Source organism: Choloepus didactylus, chromosome 15 (assembly GCF_015220235.1).
Source record: "Choloepus didactylus isolate mChoDid1 chromosome 15, mChoDid1.pri, whole genome shotgun sequence".
Classification (NCBI taxonomy): Eukaryota; Metazoa; Chordata; class Mammalia; order Pilosa; family Megalonychidae; genus Choloepus; species Choloepus didactylus.
The window spans coordinates 64,960,090-64,977,391 of NC_051321.1; the positions used below are offsets into that span (position 1 = coordinate 64,960,090).

A 17,302-nucleotide genomic window follows, 5' to 3' on the forward strand; every position below is an offset into this window, starting at 1 on the left:
TCAGTCAATGCTCCCGTTTAAATGTTCATGTTTTAAATGAAAGATGAGTTTACACCATATAATATTTCTGACAACAAGGTCTCCTTAGAACCTATAATGGACGGTGCTGAGTTAACATGAATTTGAGAAACATGCCCAAAGGAATCAGCATCTGTTTTTTTCTCTTTATGAACCAGACTCTTACATTTTCAGCAAGTTCTCAGGGCAGATCCTCTTTTTGTGAGAAGTCATTCGGCAAAAATAGGGATACTTATCAAAGTAAAGAAAATAGCAACATAGAAAGATAATGATTCTTATGAAATTTACCTTAAAGTTCAATAACCTTTCTGTGGCCAAATTAATTTTGAAGATTAACTACAGCCTGTCTTGATGATTGATGCCACTTTGTTTCATTTCCATCCTAGAACCATTTCACCCACACCATGATCTGTTATCAGGAGCAAATAACCATTCTTATTTTGAAAGTGACATAAAATCTAAGTTTCAATTTTATAAGAAACAGAAAAGAAGAAATAAAGTCAAATGTCGCTCTGAACACTCCAGATGAAATGTTTCCCAAAGAGAATTCCTGGTTTCCCTCCCTGAAACCTGCTCTTGCCCCACCCTAGTGGATGCTCTGCCACTCATCCAGTTGCTCAGTCCATAAATATTGGAGTCACCTTGACTGTTCTTTCTCTAATATCCCACTTTCAATCCATCAGCAAATCCTACTGGCTCTACCTTCAAAAGTTATCTCAAATCTGGCCATTTCTAACCACCTCCCACTGCTATACTCATTGTTCCCAGCCACTGTCATGTCTTTCATAGCATATTGCAATAGTCTCCTAACTAGCCTGCTCAGTGCCATACTTGCCCTGCTTCAAACTGATTCTTTGCATGGCAGCCAGATGGATCTTTTTAAAAACCATGTCATCTGCTTCACAAAACCTTAAAATGGCTTCCTGTCCACACGTTTAATAAAATTTGTAGTCCTTTCCATGGTCTGCAAGACCTGGCCCCAGACTACTATTCTGACCTCATTTCCTTCCACATTTCTTTTCCACTCACCTCCCAGCACACAGGGCTTGACTCAAAGCCACCAAACACTCATCTGCCACAGACCTTAGCAATTACCTTTTCCTCTGTCAGGAAAATTCTTTGCCACAGATGGGTTGCATGGCTAATTTATCCACAGCATCTAGAACCTGTAACTGACCTTCCCAGCTAAAATAGCACACCTCTCCCAGTTACATTATTCTCTATTCCCCTGCCTTACATTATTTTTCCTCTTAGCTTTCAAATCTTCCACACTAGAATGGTGGTTCCACAAGGGCAGAGACTTGTCTTTTGTTCATCACTGACTCCACAGTGCCTAGAACAGTGCCTGGACATAGTAGCTGCTCAGTAAATATTTACTGAATGAATGAATGGAAGGTAGGCTATCCATAATACCATCTGGAACTTTCTAAAGTCAATTTTCATAATAAATAGTTTTTAAATTAATGCTTTAAAGAAAAAATGATAATTTTTGCATTTCCTATTTTAGGTAATATTCATCAGTTTAACAATTTATATACACATTTTCATCTGAGACCCTTTTGAGAAAGAACCATTATTTTCCCATTAATAGATAAGGAATACTGTGGCTCAGACACATTAAGTAACTTGTCCAAGTTATCAAAGTTATTTAGTGTTGGAGCTGGGATTCAAACCCAGGTTTTCTGATTATAATCAGATGTTCTGTGATACGTCCAGTATAAAACCAAAGCATAATTCTAGTTGTTTTATTTACCATAAATTTTCACTTAAAAGTCACTTTGAAGTTATGACTGCCTTTACCAGTTTATGTTTTTTCCTTGAGTCTGTAAGTTTTCTTTGTAAATATGATTGTCCCTTTTACTGTCCTACTTTAACCTAGATTTAAAAAAATAAAAGATAAATAATAGATTTAGCAGAAAATTCTAATGAACAAAAGAATTCAACAGATATTTATTGATCACCTACCATGTGCCATGTGTGTACAGATATGATGGTATACAAAAGTGAGGGAGAGAAAAATAAGCACATTTAATGTCGTAATAAGTGCTGTGTTTGGGGGTAAGGATAGCGAGCTTTGGGAGCACATTGGACAGTGACTCAACTCAGGGAAAGAAAGAAATCCCAGAGTGGGTAATATCTAAAGCTAAAAACTCAAGACCATGTAGGACTTGGCCAGGTAAGGTACTGAAGGGGATGGGGATAGGGAGTAGTCTGAGTGAAGGGAATGTGCTCAAAGATCCCATGGCCACACAGCTCATTCATGAGACTACACATATTCCACCATGCTGAATTAATTAGAGTTAATTTCTCTAGAGTTCAGTTTCTCTCCAGAGTTTGTCCTTGGATCAAATCACTTCACTAGTTCTACTTCCATTCCTCATCTATAAAATGGAAACCATGATAGGTGGACATAGTTGTTATATAATCACAGCAACCACCATTTATTGACTGTTTACTGAATGCCAAGTACATTTGTTTGATTTAATCACCACTTTGTTATGAGATGGCTACTGTTATTATCCCTGTTTTACAGATGAGTCAACTGAGGCCTACAGAGATTAAGTAACTTTCTTTAGTTTATACAGCTAGGAATATCAAAACTGGGTGTGTCTAAATCCAAAATGTTGAATCATAAATACTACATTAAAACATTAAAGAAATAATTTCTTTTGAATACCTGCAAGTTTTGTTATCATAATAATTCTTCATGGTCATATGCATCAGAACAGGCACATAACTCAATTGGCTTTTTCCTTTAAAAAAAAAACCAACAACAAACTAAATGCAGAGAGTAATGGTTATTTATGAGTGTCTTCTTTTCAATTTCCACCATAAATACGAACTTTATGAAAGTTCTTCCATATTATCATCACCTTTACCTATGTATTATTTTTTATTAACATCAGTTGGATGCTTGCTATAGTAGAAGGCCCTGTTTTAGGGAGTTTGCATTCATGATGTTATTAATCCTCACTCTCCTGTAAATAGAGATTATTCATGTTTTACAGATGAGGAAAATGAAGCCCAGAGAAGTTAAGTAATCTTCCCAAAGTCACATAGCTGCTAAGAGATGAAATCCAAATGTGAACGCAGATCTATATGGATCCAAGGCCAGTTAGCTGAGAGAGAGAGAGGCCACATCTGAACAACAAAAGAGGCTCTCTGGGGGTAACTCTTAGGCATAATTACAAGCAGGCCTAGCTTTGCCAATGCAAAAATAAGTTTCATAAGGGCAAGCCTCAAGATCAAGAGCTTAGCTTATTAAATTGGGAATCCCTAATGCTTGAGAGAATATCAGGAATTCCCCAGGTAGGGAAGTTTAATAGTTCCACATTTTCTCCCAGTCCCTCAAGGGGACTTTGCAAATACTTTTTTTTATTTTCTGCCCCAAATACTCTGGAATGTATTCAGGTATTACAGTAACCTCTACAGAATAATAAGATCTCATTCCCTATTCTAGGTTCCATGTAATTAGGTTGTTTAAGTAAACTGACCAGAAAGGTTAAATTAGATAGTGTGCTACAGAAAATTTAAATTTTGGACCAAATAAACATCTTTTCCTTTGGTCTCACACAGAAATTGAAGTTTTAAAATACCAACAATATCATCCTTTACCCTGTATTCTGATTTACCTTAGTCCTAATCAGATCCATTTCATTCATATCTCTAATTGAAGTCTGATCTTTTTTTCACCTTCTTCAACAGTTACTATATGGAGTAATGCTGACTTTCAGAGCTTCAGAATTCTAACTCGGAGTCTCAGGTGTCCCACAGATACCCAATATTCCAGGGAACTACCAGGTTATGCACAAAGAGAGCACAGCATCTCAAAATTTAGAAATAACAGTTAAAACTCAGGAATAGATGTGACTGCCATAAGAGCTTACAATCTAGGGACCTTCACAATGAACCTCATTTGAACATTCTATACTCCTTAATCATCAATTGCCCAATCTCTGCTCACCTTCTATCTCCTGATAACCCATGCTCTCAAATTCAATTCTCAGATTTAGCTCATTATAGTTAGTCCACACCAGTGAGACTATACATCACTTGCCCCCCACCACCACTTCACTCAACATAACATCCTCAAGGTTCACCCACCCAGTCACATGCCACAGAATTTCATGCCTTCCTGCATCTGCTCAATATTCCATATGTACACCACAGTTCGCCCTCCATTCATTTGTTGATGTACCCTTAGACCACCTCCATCCATTGCAATTCATGAATAATGCCACCATAAACACCAATGTGCTAACGCTTATTCATGTCCCTAACACGTTTGCTTTTTAATTTAATCTTTTTTTTAAGGCACAATAGATTTGACCCAAGTTAGTGCTTTTAATAGTGGCAATCTCAGACTGTGGTAGGCATGTGGAAAAATATTCTGCTGTAGGTGATCCTTTTATCAATCTCTAATTGCCCTTTCAAGGTCACTGCCTACTTTAGCAACTTAGAAGTTAGTTTTGGATAGCCCTCTAGAAGTTTGGAAACTATGGCAGTTCCTAGGAAGCCTTATAGTAAGGTTATTGTATAAGGGAAAGAAGAGGAATGAACTGAAATAAGTTTTGTTCTATACTCTTAAAGCTAGAAGAGATTTAGGAGATTACTTTCCTCTCTGTCTTCTTAATACAAAGCTTAACACATAGTAGCTAAGAATGGCCAATAGTCTCCATCTCTAGTACCATCTTTGATTGATTGGGGTGGCTGAAAGAACAGAGTGTTAAGAAAGTCAAGGTCAATGGGAAGAGGAATGTAATTTGTTAGTTGCATCTTTTATGGGGGGAAAAGGGATGATAGCCCATGGGCCACAGTTTGCCATTTTTCCAGTGAATGTTTGAATGAATAAATGGTATAATATTAATAGCTTGCATTACCAAAATCTCTAGTTCAAGGGCCCTTTGAACTAGAGTTATTGTACTATTTTTTAAGACTTGAAAAAAAATTTATTTTTATATGGCAATATATTCATATAATAAAGATTCAAAATTTAGGAATGGGTATACAGTGCAAAATCTCCTACCATGTAGCCTTATTCCACTGTCTCCTATATTCTCTTTTGACCAACATTAATTTAAGAGATTTTTTTAAGTCTAGCCCTAAGTCATATCTTTGGAAATTAAATTAATTATACATGATTTGAAGAGGAAAATCTTCAGTTTTAAAAGTAGATTGAGCCTATAAACAGCATTGAATTTAACTAGCTTACTCTAGTAAAAAAAAAAAAGCACTATTTATTTTCATGAGCTAAAACAAATCTGTATTTTTAGTACCTAGGATGAGATTATGTTGTCAATATCTCTTGATTTCTGTAATTCTTTATATTCAAAGTGAAGGGGAAGGTGGAGAGAGAAATCTCTATTTGTGTTTGAAAACACTTTATAACTAAAAGCCCCTGATAGATATTATCAAATTTGGATTTTGAAATTGTATTTATTGTCACTCTAGTTATATAATAGCTGTTATAACTGAACTTGCAATTAAAGCATTCAATAAAGTGGTAATCATCCATGTTAATATTTTCAATTCAGTTCCTATTTATTTTCCAATTTGAGAATAATCTATAGGTCTTTAAAGCAAAATTTGTAAAATTATCACAACTAGGCAATTTTTTGTTATAAGTTTCAAATTCTTAAGACTCTGCTGTGCTATAATACCCATAGACTTTCTATTTTCTAAAAATGATTCAAACTTTTGTTACTATTATTTTGTGACAGCATGCAAGACGACACCATAGAAGCTTCTACTTCCATATCTCAGCTTCTAAGAGAGAGCTATTTAGCGGAAACCAGACATCAGGGAAACAACGAGAGGAGTAGAGCAGGGCCTTCCTCCAGCCCTTTCCATTTTGGCAGTCCTTCTGGAGCTGCTGAAGGAGGAGGAGGCCAAGAAGACCTTCCAGATCTTTCAGCTTTTCTGAGCCAAGAAGAATTAGATGAAAGTGTCAATCTGGCAAGATTAGCCATCAATCATGACCCTTTGGAGAAAGCAGATGAAGCTCAAGCTCGAAAACGTCTTTCTTCAGAGCAGATGAAACATCCACCTAAACCAAGTTTTGACCCTAAGATCTGCCAAGATAACTCTCCAAGTCCTACTAGCTCTAAAGACAGCCCCCCGGAGACAAAAAAACCACAGTATAGTTCTGAAACCCAGTCCAAAAAAGTATTCTTAAATAAGGCTGCCGATTTCATTGAAGAGTTGTCCTCCCTTTTCAAAGCTCATAGCTCCAAAAAGATTAGACCTCGAGCCTGCAAAAACCACAAGAGCAAAGTGGAATCTCAAAACAAAGTTATGCAGGAAAGCAGCTCCAGTCTCTCAGATTTGTCAGAAAGACGAGAAAGATCTTCGGTTCCCATCCCCGTTCCTGCAGATACCAGAGACAATGAAGTGAATCATGCCCTTGAACAGCAGGAAGCCAAAAGGCGTGAAGCTGAGCAGGCTGCCAATGAGGCATCTGGTGGAGATACCACCCCGGGGTCTTCACCTTCGTCTTTGTATTATGAGGAACCTCTGGGGCAACCTCCCCGGTTCACTCAAAAGTTACGGAGCAGAGAAGTTCCAGAAGGAACCCGAGTACAGTTGGATTGCATAGTGGTAGGAATTCCACCACCTCAAGTAAGGTAAAAAATGTCCTGTTTGTAATGCCTGGTGATTACTTTCCATCTACTCTGGTCCTCCAAATTATTATCTTTTAACTACATGGTTTCAAACTTTATACAATCCCTTTGAGAAAAGCAGTCCAAGTTTAAAGCATCACTGCTCAAGAGAAATATAACACTAGCTACATATGGAATTTTAAATTTCAAATTTTCTAGTAGCTACATTTTGTAAAAAGTAAAAAAAATAACAACAGGGTGAAATTAATTTTTTATTCAATTTTATTGAGATATATTCACATCCTAAGTGTACAAACAATTGTTCACATTACTATCATATAGTTGTTCATTCATCACCCCGATCTATTTTTGAACATTTTCCTTACACCAGAAAGAATCAGAATAAGAATAAAAAATAAAAGTAAAAAAGAACACCCAAATCATCCCCCCATCCCACTCTACTTTTCATTCAGTCCCCATCCCCATCCCTCCACTCATCCATCCATACACTGGACAAGGGGAGTGTGATCCACAAGGCTTTCACAATCACATTGTCACCCCTTGTAAGCTACATTTATACACACATCTTCAAGAGTCAAGTTTACTGGGTTGCAGTTTGATAGTTTCAGGTATTTACTTCTAGCTATTCCAGTGCATTAAAACCTAAAAAGGGTTATCTATATAGTGCTTAAGAATGTCCACCAGAGTGACTTCTCGACCTTATTTGGAATCTCTCAGCCACTGAAACTTTATTTCATTTCATTTTGCATCCCCCTTTTGGTCAAGATGTTCTCAATCCCATGATGTTGGGTCCAGAAGGTGAAATTAATTTTAATAATATATTTTCTTAACCCATATATTGAAAATATTATCATTTCAATATGTAATTGATACAAAAATTATTAATAACATTTTATATTCTTTTTCTCATACTAAGGCTTAGATGCCCAGTGTGACTTTTACACTTGCAGCACATCTCAATTTGGATGCTAAGTCTTCCTTGGAAATAATATGTATTTAGATTTCATAAAATTTATAATTGGGAAAGTAAATTTACATATCCAAATCATTCTAAACATACTTAAAAATTTTTGCAGTAACGGAATTGACTATCAGATTTTAAATTTAAATTAATTAAAATTAAAGACAATTAATAAGTCTGTTCCTCAGTTGCACTCAACATATTTCAAGTGCCCAATAACTAAAGGTGGATATTGAGTACTGTATTGGACAGAGCAGGTCTATAGCCTGTATCTTAAAAAAAGAAAGTATTTATGATCTACACTCAATGAATACCTTTCTGAATTTTAAAGGAAGCCAAATAATAGAATAAAGGCTGATAGAATAAAGATAGAATAAAGGCTGTGACTAAAGCCAATTTCTCAATTTGCATGTATTATATTTATTTAAACTTTTTGATATCATTTTAATGAACACTATTCTTCCTAATGCTCAAGTCTGACCCTAATATGACTGATAGGCAGAGAGAATAATCCCTACCACAGTCAGCTTTTCTATGAAGCCAATGCAGCCTAAGCTTCAGGGCTCCTCACTGGCATAGGCAATTTCCAAAGCTTTATACTAAGTTTGTGTTTTAATTTAATTTAATTTTTTTTTGGAGTCCCCCATATTGTGCTTCAGGAACCACAAAACCTGGAACCGGCCTTAGACCCCAGAGTGACATTCTCTAAAACTATAATGTAATACTATGTGAACAGTGTGGTTGAAGTGTATTATTTTTATAGAGAACTACTGGTATTTCAAGTCGTGCAAGAATTACTTCACCTCCCTAACCACCTACTTACTACTAGAATATGACTTCATTCTATTTAATGTTTATTCTAGGTAGGTAAGCAGTGTCATATATTTTTCTTACATACTATTCATATTATAGGAGAGTAACAGTATTAGTATTAATAATAGCATTTTTATTTATTTGTACACATTAATTCAAGGGATCCTGGTCAAAAGACATATTCATATATTGAATTTTGCTTTTCAAAAGCAACACAGGGCAATATTAAATATTGAGTCTACAATGTCACAAACATTTTTCTTTCAGGTTATCTAACTGACCTCCTTGAGGGCAGGGATTCTGTTGTCTTTGCCTTTATATCCTGAGCATCAAGTACAGCTTTTGGCCCATAGATGTCACACAGAAATGTTGAATGGACTAATGGATAGAAAAAGAGTAAAACAAGATACTTAACTTAGGTTTAATTTGGGAGTGAGGTGGTTGGTGTAAGAAGTAGCAAGGAAGCAGAATTGAAGAACACAAGGGCAGCGTCTACCCTTCTCCTCGAACCATACCTGATGACACTTCCTGGGACTCGCCAGAAACACTGGCAAGATGTCATCACACTCAGTGGTATCTGGTCAGTCAGCTGGTGAACTCTCAAGTTGTGGCACCTATACAGTTTACTTAGATTAGTCCTGTCCAACCCACTAGTGCCTGAGTGTAGAAGAGTGGACCAAGAAACATTTTTTTAATCAGACCAAATCATTCAGGACTCATCCTGCCTGTTTCTTGAGTGTGACAGTCTCACATACAAAAAAGAATTCGACGAACTACTAAGAAAAAGCAAGCAGGAAGAAATATCAGTTATCCATTCCCTGAAAAACCAAAGTAATCTGGTAGTCACTATTTTCCTATGCACAGGATTTCTATAACTCTAATCAAAAAGGAAATATTTATTTAGCTTTTACTACGTGCTCGGCACTATGATAGGTGCAATGACAGAGACATGTATGTATCCCTGCCTTTAAGGAGCTTGCGATCCAATTTAAGAAATTGTCCTAATTGTTTTAGTACAAACCGTGAGTAAAAAACCGTTAAGTACCAACAGGCTTCCGAGAAGTGGGAGATTACAAAAATGTCAAAGAAGGCTTCAAAGAGGTAGGGTGTTTTAGCTGAATATTGAAGGGTGAGAAGAATTTAAGTAGACATTGACTCATTTATTCATTTTTTTCATTCAACAAATACCCTCTTAGTTATTAAAGTGACTCTGCTGAGAGATTCCCAAATACTGGGAGTACAAAACCAACAGATACCTGACCTCAAATAGCTCACAATCTAGTAGAGCAATCAGAGAGACATGTAAACAAAACATTGCAATGTTGTGTAATTAGGGCTGTTACAGAAGTATGTATAGGATACAATGGTGGCTCAAAAGAAGATGTGAGTTACTTTGCCTGGAGGACAGGATAAAAGAAGAGTTAACCCAGGAGGTGACACTTTAGTTTGAGGAGACCAGGGCAGAAGGGGAAAGCAAGTGCAAAGACCCAAAGGCAAGTAAGTATTCTCAGGAAATGGCAAGTATTTGGATATGTCCAGGAGAACATCAAATCCAGACAAAGAAGACTGAAGAGGAAGGTGGAAGTGATGGGTCCCTTCAGGCTAGGATCAACTCATCATGTTTATATAAAGGCACAGACATGGTAATCATGATAATGTTTTATGTGACCTAACAGGAAAGAAGAGTGCAGTCAGATGATTTTGAAGAGCCTTGAAAACAAAACCGAGTAGTTTAGACTTGGTTTCAAAACAAACTAGAAACCATTTAAGGTTGTATTTTGAGAAGTGTAACAAGATGAAAGAGAGCATTTGAGGAGAATAAGTCTGAAAGAAAGGGTTAGACCAGCAAAGAATGGAGCCATGAGGCCACAAGAAGCTGTGGAAGTGTCCCAGGCACTGGATGCTCTGGCTGGATTAGGGTGGGAGCAGTGGGAATGAGGAGAAAAGATGTTAGTTAGCAACATTTAAAAGAAAAGAAATCAAGCTGAACTTGGTAACTGACTGGATAGCAAGGATGAATAAAAAAGTACTCCCCAGGTCAGAAGCTGCATTCCTGGCAGAAAAATGTGGTTGCTGGCAAGGACTGGGAAAATGGAAGAGCGCACTGATTTGTGGAGGAGGTTGACACAGATTTGGGATATAGCTATTGAATCTGAGGGGTCAGACGAAGCATAATTAATAGACAGTTGGAAATGCAGGACTAAGGGTCATAGGAGAGGGTACTGTAACTGGAGGCATGCCAAAAAGTGACCTGGATACTGGAAAAGGATGACCCAATACCTCTCTAGTTACAGAGGGTATGTATATCTATAGGTAACACTTGGAACCACCTTCTAGTAGGGATACACTGGAGTAGTGTTTTTCAACCTAATTTTTAGCAATAACTCTCTGCCCACCACCTCCCACCAGCCCATCGCCTGCACACGCGCGCTCACACACACACACACACATACACACACACACACACAAACATTACTTTTTACCCCAATACACACATATATGTGCATATGTCTGTGTGTGTGTATTTAAAGATAGAATTAGCTCTGTTGTGACTGAAGAGGGATTGGGTGGTGGAAGCCTGGAGAGCTACTGCTTTCTTGCCACTGAAATTCCCGAGGCACTTCCGCAAGACCCAGGACTCTGTAGAGCACAGATTCTGATTGCAGAGTATTTATTTGTTTGTTTGATTGATTGATTGATACATACCTTGTATGAGTAAAATAACAAAAGCTTTATGGATTTTTTTAAAAAGTTAACTATTGTCTTACTGGGTGGTATTTAAGTTGTTTGAAGTCTTTTACAATCAATGCTTTGGTGAATATTTTGCACATAAGTTTCTGGGCACATGAGGGGTTGTGTTTATAGGATAAATCCTCAGCAGGAGAACTGCTGGAACCACATTATGTGCATTTTAAATGTTCTTATATGTTGCCAAGTTTCCCTCTGGAGAGTTGTCCCAGTCTTCACTCAGACATAACAGGATTTGAAAGTGCCTGTTTCATCATGGCCTCACCAGGCACGATGTACTGATCTTTGAGTTTTGAGACTGAGAAAAATGTCCAAATCAAGGCATCATCAAGATGATGCTTTCTTCCCTAAGACTGGCTGCCGGCCATCCTTGGGTCCTCTGCCACATGGCCAGGCACCTGGCAGCGTCTGCTGGTCTCTCCCTTCTCTTCTAGGTTTAGTTGCCTTCAGCTTCTTGCTTCAGTGGCTTTCTCCAATTTATTTTTTATGCATTAAGATAAAATAATGAGAAGTTTTGGTTTGCTACATGGGAACAACACAGTCAACAAGAATAGAAAATGCAATAAAACCCTAGTTTAGAAAGTTGAAAAGTCCTTTTTTTGTATATTGTTGATTTCAAAGTCAATTGGGTAGAAATTGTTGTATAAGTAGGGGTGGGGTCCTGTATCCTATATTAATCTTGGACATAGCTTCATTGGAGGAGTTGTTTTAGGGAATGAAATACATTCAGGATTTACCCACAGATGAAAGAGTCTGCAGGAATTCACAGCAAATGGCCATGATCCCTTTTTGTATCTTGACTCCAAGTTCTTTTCCCAGGAATGTACAGCTGGGTCACACTAAGTATGTTTGCTTTGTATACAACCTTCTGAAGCAGCACAAATTTACCTTTTATATATGTCAATACCTACTATCATTATTAAGTTTTGCTAGTGCTGCTTCTGGACATTTTCCTGCGAGTAGTATGCTGGGGAAATTAAAGGGAAACAAAATGGATATAAAGAAAAGGTGTATCTTAAACGATACAGGGAAATTTCATATTATATTATTTAGGGTTTTTTCCCCACCTTTTGGAAAAATCTAGACACTTTAGTCCACTCATTCATCCAACAAATATTAAGCACCTATTCTAAGCCATGCACTGTACTTAGGATAAAGCAGTGAATACAACAGACAAATTCCCTGATTTCATGGAGCTTAAAGTCCTGGTAAAGGAGACAGACAGTAAACAAAAATTCCACAAGTGATTATCTAATTACAATTGTGATCAGTATTATAAAGGAGGGCATTTATAGGAAAGGGAGCAAAGGTTTTATTTTGGGGAAGGTTTTCCTGAAAAGTGGTATTTAATCTAAAATATAAAGGATGACTAGGAGCTAGCCCAGCAGAGTGGGGTGTGGGGAAAAGTGTTGCAGGTTGTGGGAATAGCACATTTGAGGCCCTTGAGGCAGCAAGGTAATTGTTGAGTTTAAGAAATTGAAGGAACTGATGTCACTGGAACATAAAGAATGAGGAAGGAATGGGTTGAGATGGTCCAGAGAGGGAGCAGAGGCTAGATTGTTAAGAATGACTTAAAACAGGCAAAATGGACCTTGGGCCAGCACCATCAGCATCACCTGGGACTTTGAAGGATATGCTAATTCACTGGTCCCACCTTGGACCTACTGAATCAGGATCTCTGGGGGTGTGGCCCAGCAATCTGTTTTAACAAACTGCTGTTTGTTTCTGTGCTGAGCACTTTTGCAATTTCTATAGAGAAACCTTCCCCTCTTCACCCCTAAGAACTCCCTCTTCTCTCCTCCTTGTCCCAGTTGTTGCAATCTCCAGCTAACATTTTAGCACCTTCTCCTTAGTCCTTATCCAGAAGTACACACAGACTCATGTTGTTGGAGTCACCCTACTCTGGCAGGTGGTCCTCTGGGGTGGGTCTCTTTTGAGATGACAACCTAGGCTAATATCTGTGGTGTCCACTTGGCCTGTGGGAAAACCCACATCTTTGCCCTTCCAAGTTCTGGAAAGTAAGCTGCTCTCACTGAAGTTCTCTTTTCTTGTTCTTCCTTCCTGGGCAATGCCAGAAAGCCTTTCATCTTTAAGATTTTGAGGCAAGAGTTGGGAATAAGCCTCTGTAAACCTACGAACTCCAGGGAATACAGGTCAAGCTCTCCAAAGGTTTCTATAGAAGTTCTTCTCACTTGTCTACCAATCTGACTACCAGCCTTATATTGGTTTCTCAACCTCATACACTCTCTCCAAATGAATTAAAGCTCACCAGGCTGAATTTTCTTAATTGTTTTTAAAGTACATTTTGAACAGGTACTAAAGAATGTTAACACATGTGTATGGCATAGGAATAGTAGCACAAACATCCGCATGCTCACATTATCATTATTTTTGTGTCTGGTGTCTTCTTGATGCTATCACTTCCTTCCCCTTCATAGGTAACCACTATGCCAAAACATGTATTTTCTCTTTATCTTTTTCTTTATCATTTTTCTTCATCGTTGTATAGCATATGGGTCATGGTTGTATAACAATATTGGTAAAGAAGTATTTACAGGTGAAAATGACACAAAAGCCTGGATTTGTATTAAATAACCCAACATGGAGAAATGTAGGAAATACAGAAGAAATACATTTGTTGATAATTTGTTGAAACTGAGTGATATGCGGATTTATTATACTAGTCTCTCTACTTTGTGAATGTTTGAAAGTTTCCACAATAAAAGTTTTAAAAAAATTATATTGGTAAGCTTTACGTTTTAAAAATTGTATATAAATGGAATCATAATGTATATGTTCTTCTGTTTCTTCTTCTCTAAAAAAAAGTGTATGTCCATGTTGTTGCACGTAGTAACTCTAATTCATTCATTTTCATTGCTACATGGTATTTTATTGTATGGCTAGATTATTATATTTTTTATGAACATTTAGGTTGTTTCCATATTTTTTCATAATATAAGCCATTCTTTTATAGATATTCTAATACATTCTTCTGGTGCACAAGTTTTTTCTGCTACATGAGTGTGTTTAGGCATGGAATTGCTTGTAGAGTATGTACAACTTCAATTTTCTATAATACCAAGTTGTTTTCCAAAGAATTTGATTGAATTTTCATTTCTACCAACATTGTATAATAGTTCTGGTTCTACGTCATTGCCAATACTAATATTATCAGACTTTAAAATTTTTGTCAATCTAGTGGTTATGAAGTGTTATCTCCTGGTTTTTGCATAATTACTAACGAGGTTGAGCATTTTTTCATGTTTACTGACCATTCAGGATTCCTTTTTCTATGAAGGGCTTGTTTACATCTTTTGCCCATTTTTCTATTGGTTTGTTTGTTCCTATTGATTTGTAGCACTTTTTAAAATATTCTGGATATTAGTCATATGGTATATATGTTATGAAACTATGCTCTCCCACTTTGATTTGTCTTTTTACTTTATAGTGGTGTTTTTTGGTGATTAGACATTTTTAGTGCCAAATTTATTAGACAATTTTAGTGTCAAATTTATTAATTTTTCCTTTATGGTTTGTGTTTTTATCTTTGTATTTAAGAAATTCTTCCTAACCTCAAGCTCATAAACATATTCTCTTATATCATCTTCTGAAAGTTTTGTAATTTTGTCTTTCACATTTTGAATCCATATTTTTGAATTTCTAAAATTTTTATAGTTTTCAATATATTTAAAGTTGATTTTCTGTATGTAGTGAGGCAGAAACCCTGTTTCTTTCTAATTTTTTTTTAGATTGGATGACGGATTGTTCCAGCACCAATTGTTAAAAAGTATATTTTTTTCTACTGATCAATATAATCAAAATTTCATAAATATGTGGATCTAATTCTGGGTTCTCCATTCTTTTCCTGTGATTTCTTTGTCTCATTACAACAGATTTTTAATAGTTCTTAATTACCAACTTTTTCATTTTAAGGATTTTTTTTACTGTTCTTGGCCTTTTGTTCTACAATATAAATTTTAGAATCACCTTGTCAAATTCCATTAAAAAATCAATAAGAATTTTGAAATTGCATTGAATTCATAGATCAATTTGGGAAGAACATGACGTCTTCAAAATATTGAGGCTTCATATCCAGGAGTAGGGTTATTTTCTATTTATTTGGGCATTCTTTAATGTCTTTCAATAAAGATTCATAATTTTTTCTGGGTCTTACAAATATTTTGTTGGATTTATTCATTGGTACCTCATTTTTTATGCTATTATAAATAATACCTTTTAAAAAATTTCATTCTCTGTTATATAGAGAAATGAAATTGACTTCTGTTTATTGGTTTTCGAACCAACAACCTTGCTAAATTCATGGGAATTTATCTATAGATTGTTTATTTGGAGGCTCTTCCTTTCTAATATTGTATCTTGTATTTCATTTTCTTGCCTTGTTGAGCTAAGACCTCTTGTATAATATCAAATAGAGGTGGTGATAGTGGGCACTCTAGTCCTGTTTCTGAACTTAAAGGAAGTGCTTTCTGTTTTTCACCATTAAACAGTATGTTTGTTGTAAGTTCTTTTGTTAAGGAAGGTTACAATTTTTAAAAATTAGGAATGGATGTTGAATGTTTATCAAACATTTTTTCTGCATCTATTGAGATGACCATACAAATTTTTCCTCACCCTGTTGATATGATGAATTATTTTGATTTTATACTTTTAAACCAACCTTGAATTCTTGGGATAAACACAACTTGTTCATAATCTATTTCTTTTTATATATTGCTAGACTTGATGTGCTAATATTTTGTTTAGAGTTTATGCATTTTTGTTTGAGGATGAAATTGGCCTGTAATTTTCTTTCTCATACTTTTGTGAGAAGAGAATTGGTCACAAGACCAGAGGGTAATATTTAGTCAGTACAACCAGTATAGCTCTACAGGCTGCTGATGTCTTGCATCTTTCTGATTGGTTCTGGCATTCATTCTGAATCTGTTGTTAATTATTTTGAGTATCACTCTTTTCTAGACCATGTTGCCAAGGAATTCCAACATTTAAAGATTGGGTAGATAAGGAAAATCCCCCAAAGGAAAATGGGAAGGTCCATCCCAAATGGTAATAGAAAGATGAAGGCAGTTACTAAAAACAAAACAAAATGAAAAGAGGAGTTAATTCAAGTAGAAATAAGTAGTCAACTACATTGAATACTAATTAGAGGTCAAATGAGATGAAAACTGTAAAGTGTCATTTGAGTTAATAGCCTGGAGGCCACTGGTGACCTCAGTAAGAATAGTTTTGAGAGTGATTGGTACAGAAGCTAGATTAGAAGTGATTTAACAATTAATAGAGAGATCATAACAAGATGGTAGACTGAGCACATGAATGTACCTTCCCTCCCAACACTCTGAAGCTAATCGGAAGACAAAGTAGAATGTCATCTGTAAACATGAAATTTTTAGAAATTACCCCAAAGCAGACAGCATCTGCAGGGGACAGATTCAAGTTTTGTGTGTCCTGAAGTTTATATAATTTGGGAAACCCTCTTTAAGATAAATAATACAAAATTGTGAATAAAATATTAGGTACAGGGCCTCGGAAGGGGGTCATGCAGGTAAGGAAATCTGAAGCCTCATCAGCTTCACGGTAAACCTACCTCTAAGTAGACGAAATCTGATTGTCAAGGAAATCCAAAGCCCAAATCATATTCCAGACAGGACTGCTGCAGAGCCAGGAACTCTTCTGGGAGTGCTCCAGGCTCAGAGGCAAAAGATACAGTAAGTGGGAGGGGACCCAGGGGCAATTAGGATGATTAGTCTGGGAACTATATTCAGAGCAGATTTGTAGGTCAGTGCTTCTTCCCCTGCTTGGACTAAGTAATGAGCACAATCATTTGCACAGAGGCCAGAGCAGCAGATGTGTACTGGAGAGACACAATCACTAGAAATCTCTTGTAATCAGAAGCAACATTCATTAAAAAGCAATATTTTCAAAGAGCTGAGGAAAGTCAGCACCATGAAAGAGATTCCAAATTGAGAAATTAAAGAATTTATTTTGGAAGAAAGATTAACATAGCAAACAGAAGAAAAAAAGATGTGTAAAATTGGAAAGATTCGAGTACATTGCATCATCAACAAAACTAGAAAATTTGATACATTCATTTGTTCATTCATTCAAAAAAACTCATTCAGCACCC

At 36.3% G+C, this 17,302-nt stretch overlaps 1 protein-coding gene across 1 annotated transcript in view; it reads left to right on the plus strand.

The window, feature by feature from the left end:
• The first annotated feature begins 5,733 nt into the window (after window positions 1-5,733).
• Window positions 5,734-17,302, plus strand: part of MYPN (myopalladin) — a 71,984-nt gene continuing 60,415 nt past the window's right edge. Inside the window, exon 1 of the mRNA XM_037804763.1 lies at window positions 5,734-6,641. Coding sequence (XP_037660691.1) covers window positions 5,740-6,641 — 902 coding nt within the window. The 5' untranslated portion in view covers window positions 5,734-5,739. The remainder of the gene's footprint in view (window positions 6,642-17,302) is intronic.